The sequence below is a fragment of the Oenanthe melanoleuca genome, chromosome 1 (assembly GCF_029582105.1).
Source record: "Oenanthe melanoleuca isolate GR-GAL-2019-014 chromosome 1, OMel1.0, whole genome shotgun sequence".
NCBI classification, from domain to species: domain Eukaryota; kingdom Metazoa; phylum Chordata; class Aves; order Passeriformes; family Muscicapidae; genus Oenanthe; species Oenanthe melanoleuca.
Genome location: NC_079333.1, coordinates 78001444 through 78016221, shown reverse-complemented (window position 1 = coordinate 78016221; position 14778 = coordinate 78001444). Strand labels below are relative to the sequence as shown.

At 39.0% G+C, this 14778-nt stretch overlaps 1 protein-coding gene across 4 annotated transcripts in view; it reads left to right on the top strand.

Moving 5' to 3' along the window:
- Positions 1-10057, top strand: part of CD99 (CD99 molecule (Xg blood group)) — a 29043-nt gene extending 18986 nt beyond the window's left edge. Inside the window, exons 4-11 of one of the 4 annotated variants that reach the window (XM_056491051.1) lie at positions 142-174; positions 1111-1152; positions 1312-1344; positions 2691-2762; positions 4113-4154; positions 4658-4768; positions 5576-5629; positions 8149-10057. In XM_056491051.1, coding sequence (XP_056347026.1) covers positions 142-174; positions 1111-1152; positions 1312-1344; positions 2691-2762; positions 4113-4154; positions 4658-4768; positions 5576-5629; positions 8149-8174 — 413 coding nt within the window. In that variant the 3' untranslated portion in view covers positions 8175-10057. Of the gene's footprint in view, positions 1-141; positions 175-1110; positions 1153-1311; positions 1345-2690; positions 2763-4112; positions 4155-4657; positions 4769-5572; positions 5630-8148 lie in introns of all 4 variants that reach the window. The other 3 variants (XM_056491042.1, XM_056491060.1, XM_056491068.1) reach the window with 3 other exon arrangements.
- Positions 10058-14778: the final 4721 nt, after the last annotated feature.

Here is a 14778-nt window from a genome sequence, read left to right as displayed (position 1 = left end):
GTGGGCCTTTTCCATGAGTCACTGATGAGTGAGCCTGTCTTTCATTTGTGGAGAAAACATTGCAAGGTCCATTTTGTTCAAAAAACAATATAAGGCTACAGTTTTTGCATTACGTTTAAAACTTCTCATCTTTCTTTGTAGATGATTTTGACTTGGTCCATGCTCTTGATCCTGGTAAGTATCATATTTTCCTGGATACTGCTCAAATGCACCTGGTGCAATGTCTATTCATCCTTTATGACCTAAGTATAATAAGGAACTGAGTTGATTAAGGTAGCAGACTGTTGATAAAAATAATTGCAGTCTAGTTATGTTTGTTAATCTTAAGGTTCTGGATCACCAAAACTGTAGGAATTTCAATTATTTCTTAGCCAGCTTTTACTTGTTTCATTGATGTTTTTTCACTAGGTGGCACTAACTCCATAAACTATTACTTAGGGCAGTAAATGTTAATTTCAAAGTAATCTCTCCCATTTCAGGAAGTATTTTTAGTAGCACAAGGAAACATTAATCTATTATAAATAATTTGAAGGAAAGTACTCTTTCTAATGTGAAGGTTGTGAAAAAACTGTACAGATATAGTTTCTAAGATCTCTTATTCTCCTATTTTGTGGCAAGCCAAATGAAGTGTCATTGTGGGGACTGTATGTCTAGTTCTAGTCTGTGTACTGTTTCTGTTTTTCAAGTGAGGTGCCAAGCTTTATATTTGGTTAAAACCTGGTGATTTTAAAAGCCAAGTAATCTGTACCTAGTAGAAAAAATTAAAGAAATCTGTACCTAGTAGAAAAATTTAAAGAATCTCAGCCTTTGAAATCAGATGTGCAAAATGCTGTACAAGACTTAATGAGTTTTTCTGTGTATGCTCCATCCTAGCAAGGATCTGACATGCTGGTTAATGTAGCAGAAAAACTCTTAGTGGCATTAAAACACAGTGTTTAGCTAAAATAACCAAAGAAATACAGTATTGGCTAATGAAAGGAAAATTACATGGAAAAGTTTTGATGCAGTATTTTAGGTCAGATCATCTTTCAAGGTCACTACATGCTCTGCTTTTGGTTTCTTCACACTAGTAATTTTGCTCAATTTATTCTAACTCTTATTTGTCTACAGTTGATCCCAAGCCACATCCTCCTGCAAATCCTAGAGACACTGGTAAGACTGATCTAACAGGAATTTCTGAACAGTAAAAGAGTGTTTGTTAATCTCTCCTAGTCCCTTTGAACATCACTGTGCTGTAGTCTGGGTTTGTTATCTTGCCTTCTTTTGACTTTTTTTTTTTTTCTCCCCCTTAAATCTCTCTTCTGTGATTAGATAACCCCAAGCGAGATCAACCTAAAGGCTCTGGTAAGGCTTCTAGCACAAGCTGCTGGTTTTACTCTCTCAGTTAAACTTCTAATAGTTGATCCTTGTTAATTGCCTGCTGTGTATGTCAGGTGTGGTGTACATCAAACACTGAAGACTTGAGAAAAAGTTGTCTTGCAAATAAGCTTTGCAACATTCTTGAAATTCCATAACAAACCTGTTGAGTCACTTTCACTTAAAAACAGGATGATGTGGGGAGGAGGCAGGGTGGGACAGTGTGTGTGTGTGCTTGGGGCAATGCTGTTCTTGGCTGCCTGTGGTGAAACACCCATGTATTGGATTGAGTTCTTTCTTCTTTACAACCTGGATCCCTTCTAGTCATGCTCAAAAGTAAGTAGCAACTAGCAAGTAAGTAGCCTATGATCTTTATTCTTAAAGGATCTAAATTAAAGGTAAAAACTCCAAGTTAAAGGGCTGCTTCCTTTTTTGTTTGGTTTTTTTTTTTTTTTTTTTTTTGTTTTTTTGGGTTTTTTTGTTATTTAAAGCCCACATTAAGAAATACAATTACTTGTGTTTGAAAGACAGGTTTAACATACATGTCCATCTTTGCCTATTCTGCTTTAGAAGTCCTCTCTGTCTTTGCCAAACCCAGAACAAAACAGATTCAGATGGATGCAGGTGTGATGATGCCATTATTCACAAACATGGTGGTAAAGAGCCCTGGAATGCAAGCCTCAGTTCTTTCACCTGTCTGATTTGCAGCAGATACTTGAATTTGAGTCTTGCATGCCTCAGTACAGTGCTTTTGGCACCCAGTTAGAACATCCTCTGATGCAATACTTTCAGTTTTTCTGCCTGAAGCACATTTGCTTTGTGTAAACTAAATATTCATTTGGCAGCAGAGGGAAGGAGGAGAAGGTGCTGTGAGGGAGGCAGGAAGGCTCCATGGGGCAGGGTTCAGTGGAAATGGTAGAGACCCAACTCTGAAGAATCATTCACAGTTGCAGCCTTGAAAGTAAATGGTCCTTTTCAGTCCACATTCTTTCTTTGCTTTTGCAGGACAGTGAGATTTGGGCCATTAGAGTTAAGCAGCTTACAGGGATCCTTGCTTGCTTAACCTGATTTGTGCAGTACTACCTGCTCTTGGACACTGACTTCCCTCAGTTGTTCAGGAAGTCCAGAGAAAGGAGTTCTGCTGTCAAACTGTGTAGTGCTGACATTGACATTGTGTGGGCCTTTAAAAGGTTAAATGTTGTGACTCTGGTGCTGAACTTAAAACCACAAATTCAGTTGAATGATCTTGAGAAAATTTCCATGTTATTATTTGCTTTGGTGTGTCTTGTTCACTGAATTTGAAACATGGTAATGCTATTTGCATTATTTTATAGGCACATTTGATGATTCAGATCTATTGGATGGCAATTTCCCAAAAGGAGGAGGTGATGGCAGTGGCAGCAATGGTAAGATAGCAGGTTGTGCTTCATATTGTTTCTGTGGCTACCTGAGCTTTTGATTAAAGCTGGTTAGACATGCTGTAATTTGTAATGCATTTGATTCTGGTATCTGAAACTTAAGAGCATACTTTTGAGTTTGAAGGTAATGTGTTCTGTCTCTGCTAAAAAAAAGGCCCAAATGTTTAAGGGGTATAAATGGTCTAGAGCAAAAATTTTGAGTGATTTTTACTGTTACACCAAGAAAGATGGCTTCTAAAACTGAAATGTGAACGCAGTACTTCAAAATTCACCATGAAAATGATTTTTAAAGTCATCCAAGTGCTGTTTTTGATCTTATATGACATACTCTGTTTCCTTTAGTTCTTGTAGTTAGGAAGTCTAGGAGTGGGCCAGAGGAGGGTCCACCTTGTGTTCTCAAAGATTTCCTTTGTCCCACAGGATGAAGTGATCTTTGCACTTCCAAGTGATCCTTAGTGTTAATTTCTTTACAGTGGTGGTGGTGAGGCAGGTGAGGAGATGAGAAGCTGTGGATGCTCCATCCCTGGAAGTGTTCAAGACCAGGCTGGATGGAGCTCTGAGCAGCCTGGTTTAGTGAAGGTGTCCCTGCCTGTGGCAGAGGGTTTGAAGCTCTGTGATCACTAAGGTCCCTTCACCACCATATGATTCTGTACACTGAGCAGTATGAAACCATTTCATAATTTTTTTGGTAATTTGCTGTCTAATTGGTGTGTTACTGCAGTTTTACTATTTCCAGACCAGAGTTAGTTTAAGTATCTTGATGGGGTTTGGGATGTGCTAATGGTTACTAACTTCTCTGGAGAGTTGTCCTGGGTAGAGATTACTGATGGCACTTTTTTGGGTAGCTTTCCCCTTCTAAGGCTCCTTTGGGGCAAGAAACATCTGTGGAGTCTTGTGTGGTGGTTCCATCTGCACAGGTTCCTGCCTCAGTGGTTCAAGTTGCACAGTGACAAATAGAGTTAGTGTTTGTAGAACCTCTGGCTTGCTCGTGAAGAGAATTGCAAAGGTATTTAGTAGATGAGGCTAGGATTTTAGGAAAAGATAGATGTTGAATGTTACTCTGAAATTGTGTGAGATTTCTGTAGTGGTGCACAGGCTTGTTAAACCAGCCCTCACAAATGTTATGTGCTGATTTTGAAGAGGCTGAGCACTCAAGGCTGGAGTTGGCACCACTCCGAGCCATGCTTTGAAGACAGAAAGTTTCAGTGCCAGTTTAGCACTGTGTGGATATAATAGATGGTTTGTAATTTTGCATAATTAATTGACAAAACATTTGTCAGTTGTGATATGGGTGTTCTTCAGACATACAGAATGTAAACTCTCCGTTCATTTTTACAGAACGAAAGGGTCCAGCTCCAAACAATGACCAAGAAGAGCAGGGTAAATGCATGAATTTGTGTGTATGATGGTGTTTGCATGTATGAAGCTTGTTTTCTTTGGGTTTCTGGTCTTCTGCTAGAATGGTCACTACTGGGAGTGGGTTACAATTATAAAGCTTTTGTGCTATCTGGAATTCTTACTTTTAAGCTCTGCTTCCACAGTCCTTTAACATTTTTATGTTACAAATGATTCCTAAGTGTTAAGGTCACAGAGATGCTGCTGGTGCAGTGATTGCATGCATCAAAGTAGATATGGCTATGAAAGGGTTGCTGTTTTAATTAGTGAAACTTAAAACAGGCATGCTTAAGTTCCTTAGCAATGGGCATTGCTATGAAATGAAAGGATTCACTTTTCATTATGCACAGAGTTGATTATTAGAATTTAATGTAATTTCAGTTTAATGTTTTTTGGAAGTGTTCACAGGGTTTACTTTGAGACAGTTTTTTACTTTGGCATGGCTTTCAGTTCTGACAAATGTATACAAATGTCTCTGGTTTTTTCAGCTTCTCCAGGAGCAATAGCTGGAATTATAAGTGCTGTGGGTGCTGCTGTAATTGGAACAGTATCTAGTTTCATTGCCTACCAGAAGAAAAAACTCTGTTTCAAGCAAAGTGGTAAGAATTCCAAATTAGTTTTGTTTCCTACTGTCTTAAGAGAGGCATTTTTGTATTTATATGTGGACTATAAATTGATCCTGTGGATAATGTAGTTGTAAAAGCCCAGTGAATTTATGTTCACAAGGAATAACCTTCCTACTAGTTATCTAAGACTAAAGAATTCCTTGCCCAAAAATTAGAATTTCAAAACTAGGAGGACTTAAAACTTTACATTTCTTAAAATAAAAGCACTTCTTGCTAACAGATAAGCAGGAGAGACTGCAAAAAGTACTTTTTAAGGAGAAGTGGAGGTTGGGCATTTGAGACCTTTTCATGCTGAAAAATACTTTGTAGTTTCTAATTTTGTAAATTTTGCCTTTATGTCCTCACAAGCTTGCCTGCTTACTGGTTTTATGACAACTTACCCCAATGTTCATCTGCAAAAGATTCTTCTGCAGTCATCTATTGCTTGCTTCCTTTCCACCTAAATAAGACATAACTTGGATCAGAGAACTTTGGGAGTGCTGTGGGTGACAGGAGGGGCAGAAGCTTTGGTTTTGTCTGTTTCAGTCTTACTGACTGTTCAGTGAAGGGGTAGAGCAGTCATTCAGCCAGACACTGCTGTTTTGTCATTTGGGAAGTTTGGAAACCAAAACATCTCTGTCATGCATGTTAAAATTAGTGTGCAGACAAAACAGGGCAGGTCAACTACTATCAGTAGCCCATTTTTTTCACTGCTGTTTCTTCTCTCACATTGCCTCTATTTCTCAAGACCCTCAAATATAAGAGAATTTGAATGCTAAATACCTTTTTTTTTCCCAGCAGATGAAGAGAATGTGAATATGCAAAGCCATAGGGGAGCACAATCTGAGCCACCTGGTAAGACAAGAATCTAGATGGAAGATCAGCTCTTCGGTGGGGATCCTGTCAAATGCATGTTATTGACATCTAACACACTGAAGAAAATGATGTTAAAAAAAAAAAAAAAATGTTGGCAGAATATGAGCTAACAGTGTAGCCAAGGTAGCCAAGAAGGCCAGTGCCATCCTGGCCAGTATCAGCAATAGTGTGGCCAGCAGGACCAAGGCTGTGATTGTCCCCTTGTACTTTGTTTTGGTGGGGCCACACCTCGAGTGGTGTGTCCAGTTCTGGGCCCCTCACTTCAAGAATGACACTGAGCTGCTGCAACATGTCCAGAGAAGGACAGTGGATATGGGGAAGGGTCTGGAGCACATATTATGGGTTATGAGGAATGGCTGGGGGACTTGGAGACATTTAGCCTAGAGAAAAGAAGGCTCAGGTGATCTTTTCACTCTCTACAGCCACCTGAAAGGAGGCTGTAGCCAGGTGGGTGTCAGTCACTTCTCCTAGATAACAGGTGCTAGGACAAGAGGAAATGGCCTCAAACTTTGCCAGAGGGGGTTTAGAATGGATATTTGGAAAGATTTCTTCATGAGGAGGGTTGTCAAGCATTGGAACAGGCTGCTTAGAAACTCCTCAGGAAAGCAGAGGAGTTGTCATCCATGGAAGTATTTAAAAGATATATAGCTGTGGCACAGAGGGACATGGTTTAGTGGTGGACTTGGCAGTCCTAAGGTAAGAGTTAAAATGGATGATTTAAAATGTCTTTTCCAATATAAATAATACTGTGATTCTATGATTTTACCATGACAACAAACTTAAAACAGAATCAAGCACTCAGTTCTGACAACATGGCCTCTTTTCTCTAGTTTTTTTGTTGAATAGGTTGGTTTATTGCCTTGAGAATTAATTGCAATGTAGGAACTTAAAGAAAGTGAAGAATTGAATTTTCTCTGCTAAAGTATCACTAGAGGCAACTGTGAAAACATAAGCCTTCTCTGTCAGTGTGATGAATAACTGCAGTTGGAATTTTATTAGTGTATTTTTTTCTGATTAGTATCTGAAATGTATTCTAATTATAAACTGATACAGAACACTGCAAGAATGTATATGAAAAAATTTATGGTATTTGGACAGAGACGAAACTCCACTGGAGGCAAGGAGGTCTGAACTCACTAACATGTTATAATTAAAGCATTCTCTGTTATGAACAGAGAATGATTCTTGTATGAAAGAGCCACCACATAATTAATCAATCTCTCTGCAAAGGTGAGAGCTGTGGAAGGATCTCTTTTAAGAAACAAACACTGAGAACCTCACCCTTCTGTGTGTGGTTGTTTAGGGGATTGTTTAGGGGATTTGGCTGATGGAGCAGGTGATAAGATCCAGGAATCCATGAATATAACTAAAGGAAATGGTATAGGTGAAAACTTGGCCTTCTAGCCCTTGTGACTGTTCAACAAAGGAAGAAGCACTATAATCTCATGCTGAAGTTCATTGGTTTTGAAGTACTGAGTTTAAAATCTCAAAGCAGTATATATTTGAAGTATATTTTTCTGTGAGTTTAATCTTAAACCTTCAGAACTATTTCTGGGGTTTTTTAATAATTAAGTAAGTATGTCTTATTTCTCTTGGATATTGCACCAGTTTATAACAAACTTTCATCTGGTTCATTATCTTCTTTATAAACACTTTAAACTGTTAAATATATAAAATTCTCAAGTACAAAACATTTTCTTTTGGCTGGCTGTAAGGACTGAAGAGACTCAGGTATCCTCAATTCAGCTGTGCATTAGAGAAGCAAGTATCATTCTAAGTCCTCTACCATAGGTAGTTGAAATATGAGCTGTAGTTGGGTTATGCTAAAATTCTGGCCAGGATTCACCCGAACTCAAAAGTAAAGTCACACTTGGGATGTTATTAAATATGGTTACTTTTACCTACATATTGATGTCATATTACATCCCAGATTTCATACTTCTGTTACATTTTGCAGGCAAGCATGATCATGTGTTGAGCTTAGAGACTGGGCAGCCATGGTCATCGTGGTGCTGCTCCTGATCTGAGTTCCAGGAGTCAGCAGATGTTAGGTCTGCTTCTGGTAATTGATGTGCCTGTGTGGCTTCCAGTTTGAAGCAGTCTCTCAGGTCAAATGGCACAGCAGAATAGGTCTGTGTTTTTAACATTTTATGTAAACCTGTCTTTGATTTTTTTGAACCTAGGAGCTTTCAGTAGCTTACTTTCTGTGTGAGCAGCCTGTTTGCATCTGCAAGAACTGCAAGCCTGGACTGAGTGCTGGGCTACAGTGCAAGTGTGGATAGCTTCCCTGTTGTAGTGGGATGTGGTTATTTGAGTGAGAAATCTGGGATGTAATAACCCTTGCAGCCTCACAGAATCAAGCCTTTGGTTACTTAAATTTGTCACATAGTGACAAACATCTACTGAAAGTCGTTTGCATAAACTATTGCATAGCAATGTATAACTTACATTGTATGCTAAATTAGTGTACTGATCTTGAATTGTTTTTCACTTTTCAGTTCAGCGCACTCTTCTGGAGAACTAAATTAAAGAAAGAGTGGTGAAGAACAGGTCTTTGGAACTGGATAAACAACCTGCATTCTGCAAAAAAAAAAAAAAAAGAAAAGAAAAGAAAAAAAGTAAACAAAAAAAGCATGACACAAACAGCAGAGCCTGAAGTTTCAAGAGAAAACAGCTCTTGTTTGAAACACCTCTGGGACTGTGACTTAGACCTGAGTACTTCTGTATGGTTAGCCCTGTGAAGCATTGTTGCACACCAATACATGGCCTTAATGACAGGGGTGTAGAAGTATGTTGTGCCTTTACATTCTTTCCTTGACTCCTCTGACAAATGGGTGTGTCTCAAGTGCATTCAGTGTGTTTAACTTTTCCTTACCTCTCCAAAACCAATATGCAGTTATGGATTTTTTTTTTTTTTATGTTATTGCTCTCGGGCAATACAAATGTTTTTTCAAATAACCTGTACTCAGTGAGTGGACCAACCACTGGTATATGTGGTGTGGTGTATGTTGTGAGCACCTGAAAGCAAACACCTCACTGTGTATGGATGGTGGATCTGGGTGTAGGTGCTGCTGATCCAATCTGTGCAGCTGCCTGGGCCAGCTGCCAGGGAAGAGATGCTTGTTCTTGAGCATTCAGAAGACAAAATTGATGGTTTTGTTTTTAGATTGTTTTTTTCATTGCATCTGTCTGGTACAGATTGAGAAAACCCAAAGTTAATGCACACCAAGCCTTCATCCTTTCTGGCTCTTCCTGCTTAGCAAGTACTGAGCTGGTCAGCTGTGGAAAAGCCTGTTTTTGCAGATCAGAAACATAATTGGACTTTGTATTTCTGGTGACATTGATGTTTGGCATTGTCTAAACAGTGGAAGGTGAAGTACTTGGGAGTGGGGATTAACATCTTCAGACTTCCATAGCCAAAAGCTTAAGAGAAAGTAGTGTTGAATTCAGAAGCTTATGTGTAAGGGACAGAAACAGTACCACAGTTCCAAACTACAAGCAGCAAGACTGACCAGAGCAAGCCAACCTCTCTCCACAGGCATCTACTGAACATAGAAACAGCAAATGTGTGAGAAGTGCTTTTGGACTTGTGAAGGATTCCCCTAGGATGATCACCTATGCTTGCATGTTCCTCTGAAAGCACTTGTGACCCATGCTGTGGCTCTTGAAAGCAACAGGAATGTTTCAAGGATCTGTGGAAACATGGAAAACTACAGCTCATAACAGCTAAAGGACTAAATCTGGAATAATAATAGTTCTGTCAGGAAGGAATGGTCTGACCAGTTTTGTTGCCTTTCATTCTAATTGCTTTCAATTTTCATGCAGTTTTACCATATGTGTCTTATTAATAGGCTTCAGCCACCCAACAAAGTTATACAGGAAGATGACATTTCATGGAACATCTTAGAAACTAATGAATTTGGATATTAAACCTGTAAATATATCTGTACATTCAAATATGAATGTATGCCAAGGATAATTCATTTAAGAATTTCTTGTACATGTTTCTTAGCTTGCAACAAAGCTTTACACAAATTTTAGTATTTTCTTATGGAATTAATTTGTAAGTCTCTTTTTGCCCCACATCTGCTTTTCCTATAAAAATGCTAAAACCTTTAAGTGTGTTTGAGAGTGCAAAAGTGATTCCTACATAAACATTTGATTTATGTAAATACAAAGAAAAGAAATGTATTGCTTGCCTACATGAATAAACAGATATATCTATGCCAAGCCTAGAGTAAATAAAAATAAGTCAGTGTTTGTTAGGGATAAATGGCAGGAGGAGCTCAAACTAGCTTTCAGCTGACAAAGACTATTGAATTCTTTTTCAGGTTTTGTGAGCCTAAAAATTACTTATTAAGACCTATCAACATTGTGATTTTTCTAAAAATAAATTTAAGAAAAGTTTGTGTGTTCTTCTTCTCAGTACTGAAAATAAAAACTTGGTTCTCACTCACCTAGGGAAGGATCCTTTAAATAGTTTGTTTTCCTGCTCCACCAACAGCTCAGATTTATTTTGTACAGACATTTTAATAATTTTGGAGTTGTTACCTGGAAAGGCTGATCTGGAACAGAGACTAGACAGAGCAAAAGCAATAAAATAAGTATTTATTTAAAGGATACACTTTGGGCAGTGCAAGAGCCCAGCTGGGGTTACACCCAAATCAAATCCAAGATGGATCCTGGTCACGAGTTTTTACACTTTTGTAAGTTTGCTCAATTGTCCAGCCCACAGCCCCAGGCTGTGAAGTCTCAGCCCCCTGGGTTGCCCCTTTCCCCTCACCATTGTTTCTGCTTTTTGGGTACCAGTTGTCCTTGATTTTCTAGCTGGGAAGGGGTTGTTTTGTCTAACTACCTGTGAAGGGAACTTACCAACACCTAACATGAAGTTTCAGAGGTACACAGTAAGCAGCAGAGAATCTGAAAAATATAAAAGTTAAAACCCAAGGCATCATTTCTCCCCTTTAGAGTTTTGGCAAGGCCTTTACGTTGTCAGGTCTCTATTCTAAAATATCTACTAATAATAGGTATTTAATAACAGATGAGTATCTAACAACAGTAAGTAATAATAACTATCTAATAGTAAATAAATACCTAAGAATGGATAAGTATCTAATGACAGTACATATCTAACAGTAAGTTAAGTAAGTTGGCCAGAAGCAACAAAGGTTTGAGCTGCTTACAGGAGATGTTTACCCATGAGAAGTGTAGAGAAGACATCTGTCTGTGTGAAGGACAGGCATGGCTTTTGAAGAAAAACATTTGGTAACCCAGAATGTACTGAAAGTATGCACTTAGTTGTCTTAGTATGGCAAACTTGGTGGTGTTCAATTTTCCCTGTCCAGTTACCATGGGATCCTTCAGCAGCAGACACTTCTGCAGGGCCACGTGTTGTCTCACCTTCTGATGTGAGAGGACCATGACTGAATTAGAAGGCAAAGCAGGGGTTAGCAAGTGCCTAAATAGGAACAAATATACTGATTTTTCTAACTTACTGATTTGTCCAGTCATGGTTCCACAGTCTGGAGTTGTGGAAGAAGGAAGAAAGACTGGATGCTGCCACCTGGATATAAAAGGTTAAACAGAAGATGTGAAATTTCAGTCTGTTCTCCTGTGAGAAGGTGCCAGTTTATGGGTTTGTGTTACCTGTGGATAAAATGTAGCAGTTCAGTTGAAGTTATTGGGGTATTAATTGCTACATTGCTATTTGCCTCACTACCCACAGAGACTTTGATCTTGTTTTTTCTCACTCAACTGCCATTACCTTACAGAGCTAAATATTCCAACTCATGATTTGTCCCCCTCCTTGGGACAGGAAACATTATCAGTTAACCAGTATTCACCACTCTACTGAAGTAGGTCTGCAGTCACATCCCACAGATCAGCTGCTGCCTTATGAGCTGCCATCTACTTCCAGATGTGGGAATTAATGCAGCTTCTATACATGTTTCAATCAGGCTGTGCAGTGGAATGAAAAAATACTGTCCTTTCTAGGTCCAAACTGTAAGTTGATCCCTGTGATGTACCTTTGCTATCAAACTGAGTTAATATGGAGGGCGAGGCAACAAAGAGCACTGTGCTGTTCCTGTAGCACATCCTCTTCACTTCCATTTCTTATTCCAGTCTATCTCCTTTGAGGATGAGGAGGAGTTACCATCAGAAATAGGAGGAAAAATAATCAAGGTAGGATTTTGTTGTAGAATAATATAATATGTCACTTTAGCTTCTACAAGGTAGCTGCAGTGGCAGTTTATTAATGCTATTGGTGGAAAAGACTGCTTGAAAAAATGTTTTGTTGGTTTTCAAATGTGATGTTCATTTCAAATACTTATTCAAAGTTACCCGAATGAATTCATTGGATTGTGCAAATGAAAGCAAGCAAATCTTAAGCATAACATTTGGCTGCTTTTTGCTCTTGTGCATATTTCAGTATCTGTGCCAAATTTTGAATCCTAAGAAAACATTTTAGTGCACTCAGTTTGCAGTATATCTTGGGCTGAATTGCACTTTCAACGCTGCTTTTCTGTGTTGGCTTTTTTTTTTTTTTCACTTATTACTTCAGGCCACCATCTCAAACACACTGTTCTGTGTCTGTTTTTCACTTGAGAGGATTATGAAGCAAGCCCTAAACTTTTCACAAGTTGAAAATATTACTTCCTTTTTGCTCTTTTCTGTTACACAGATATAAAGACACATTTAAAAGGAAGTGATTATTAGGAATGGGGAAAGGACTTAAATGGGGCAAACCCACTGTTTTCCAAAATCTCTTTGTTTGGAATACTTTAATAACCACAAGAATAAAATACATGTTCCTCCATCTGCTTGTGAAAAATCATTGAAGCTTTAGCTAGTATGTAGCATTTGTATTCTGTTGTCAAGAAATTGTATCACTAATTCACTTATGTATTTGGCTTACATTTAAATTAATGGCTTGTATTACTGGATGCTTCAGTATTTTAATTAATGTAGTTCTGTTTTTATGGAAAAAAAGATGAGTAGTGTAGGATATTAGTGGCACTCTCAAGTAGTTCTAGTGTGTAATTCAGTTTTTCATCTCCAATAGACACATACAGCCAGTTACCCATGCCAAAGAGAGCAATGTCTGACCTCTTCCCACAGGAAGATGGGGCTGCCACTGTGGTGAGTTGTGACTGAGCTCTTTTTCCCTCTTAGCCTGTCTCATCTGAAAGAGGCCTGATGGGGTAAAAGTATGTAGTGTAGAGAATAGACAGACACACTGGCTCCTTTTCTACCTCCAATTGCATTTCTAAAATATTGGGGTTTTCCTTAAAAGACAAATAACAAAAGTAAAGCAATCCATCCACCTTGTCAGGTGAATAATAGAGAGAACTTTGTTTTCCTTTACACTGAAAAAGATGGGTCCATGATTTTTCAAGTGCTAAAATTGCACTTTATGGTCAGGTATTAGCTCATATATTTAATATACAATATTTTTTACTTTACTTGGGCAAGCTGTTGCATGTTTTTGACAGCACCAAGATTAAGTTCCTGTAATGCTCCCAAGAACAGGAGAGGGATAAGCATTCAAGACATCCCAACTCCTACACTAGATCCACTCCTTCCAGTGCCACCCACTTTCATATTGTTATTTAGCTAGAGGGCAACAGCTGGCTTCAGAAAAACTGAACAAGATGTGCATCACCTTCAAACTTCATCTGAGAATGTTCTATTTCACAGTGAAGTTATATCAGCAGACAGATGAGATGATGCATTTTGGGAAGACTTTACTTGCAGGAAAAGCTATTTTGAGGTAAAGCTACTGAACATGTGTGAGCTGTTGGGACCTGCTTAGGACTTGCCAACATTCCTGTTCCCTTCAGGCAAGTTCATCTCCTGTATGAGGATCAGCACATGTGGGCCTTCTTTTGGCATTCTGGAAAATAAAAAACAAAAACCAGTGGATTTATTGCATTTCTCATTTCATGGTATAGTTCTAGTTTTAACTGGCTGAAAAAGTCACATCTTAATGTCCTTAACTGTTCTGAGACTGAGCAATTGGCCCTGACATGAAGAATGATGATACCCAAATTGAACTTTAGAACTTCTAGCAGTAGCTATAAGCCAGACCTTTATAAACCATTCTGCTGTTTCAGATTTGGGCAGGGGAGAGGGAGGGAGTTGACCTACTTGAACATCAGGCTTCTTGAGGACCCAGCATCACCAAGTTCTATCAGTCCATCTTGTGTTGTTCCATCTGTTTTTTGTAGTTAGCATAAAAGCACGAGTTCAGTTGTACGTTCTGGGTAACTCAACAGAAATGCAGCTCAGACTGAACCACCCAGCAGCACCACGAGTGCTCAGACTGGCCACTCGTGGTAGCAGAGTCCTGAGCTGTTTGCTGCCCTAGATAAAACAGCTCTGACAAAATTTCCCCAGCACAAGGGAGGGTGCACACCAGTCACCCTGCTGGTGCTGGACACCAGGGAGATGGCTGCAATCCAGTTCAAAGGACAAGACTGTGGGCACATGTGTTTGCTAGAGAGATGCATGAGATTGCCATGATGCTATGACACAACTGGATTTAAATCACATCAGTAATTTAAAGGTATGTCCACATACAGATAAACCTATGATTTCTTTTTTTTCATTTTCCAAAGCTTTGTACCATCACAGCCAGCACTATCTGACATCTCTCCCCATGCAGGATATGCAAGGATATTTATATTTTTTTAAAAAACCAAACTAGATCAATAGAAACACTTGTGATGGGCAATGTTTACCTGTGAAGATAAGCATCCACTGAGGAGTAGAGCCTGCTTCAGTTCAGGGGTCCAACATCACATTTTAAATTTATAAAACTAGGGTTTGTTTTGTTTTTGTCATCCATCTGTAGCCATTTCCAAGCTGCTGTAAAGTGGATTCCTAACATTCATCTACTTCATTTGGTGGCCTGAATAAGGCCAGCTTTTATTAAAAAAAAATAAGCTGCAGGATATCTTTTACCAGCTGTTATTGCTGGGCCAAGAAGCAAGCAGGGAAGTGCTGCTTTGAGGACAGAGTATGTCTGAGTGATTCTTTCAAGCAGGCTTCAGAGGAGGACAGTCTCCTCTTACAAGCTACTTGAGCTCCCACAGCACCACACCCAGCTTTGAAGGGGAGGATGTCAA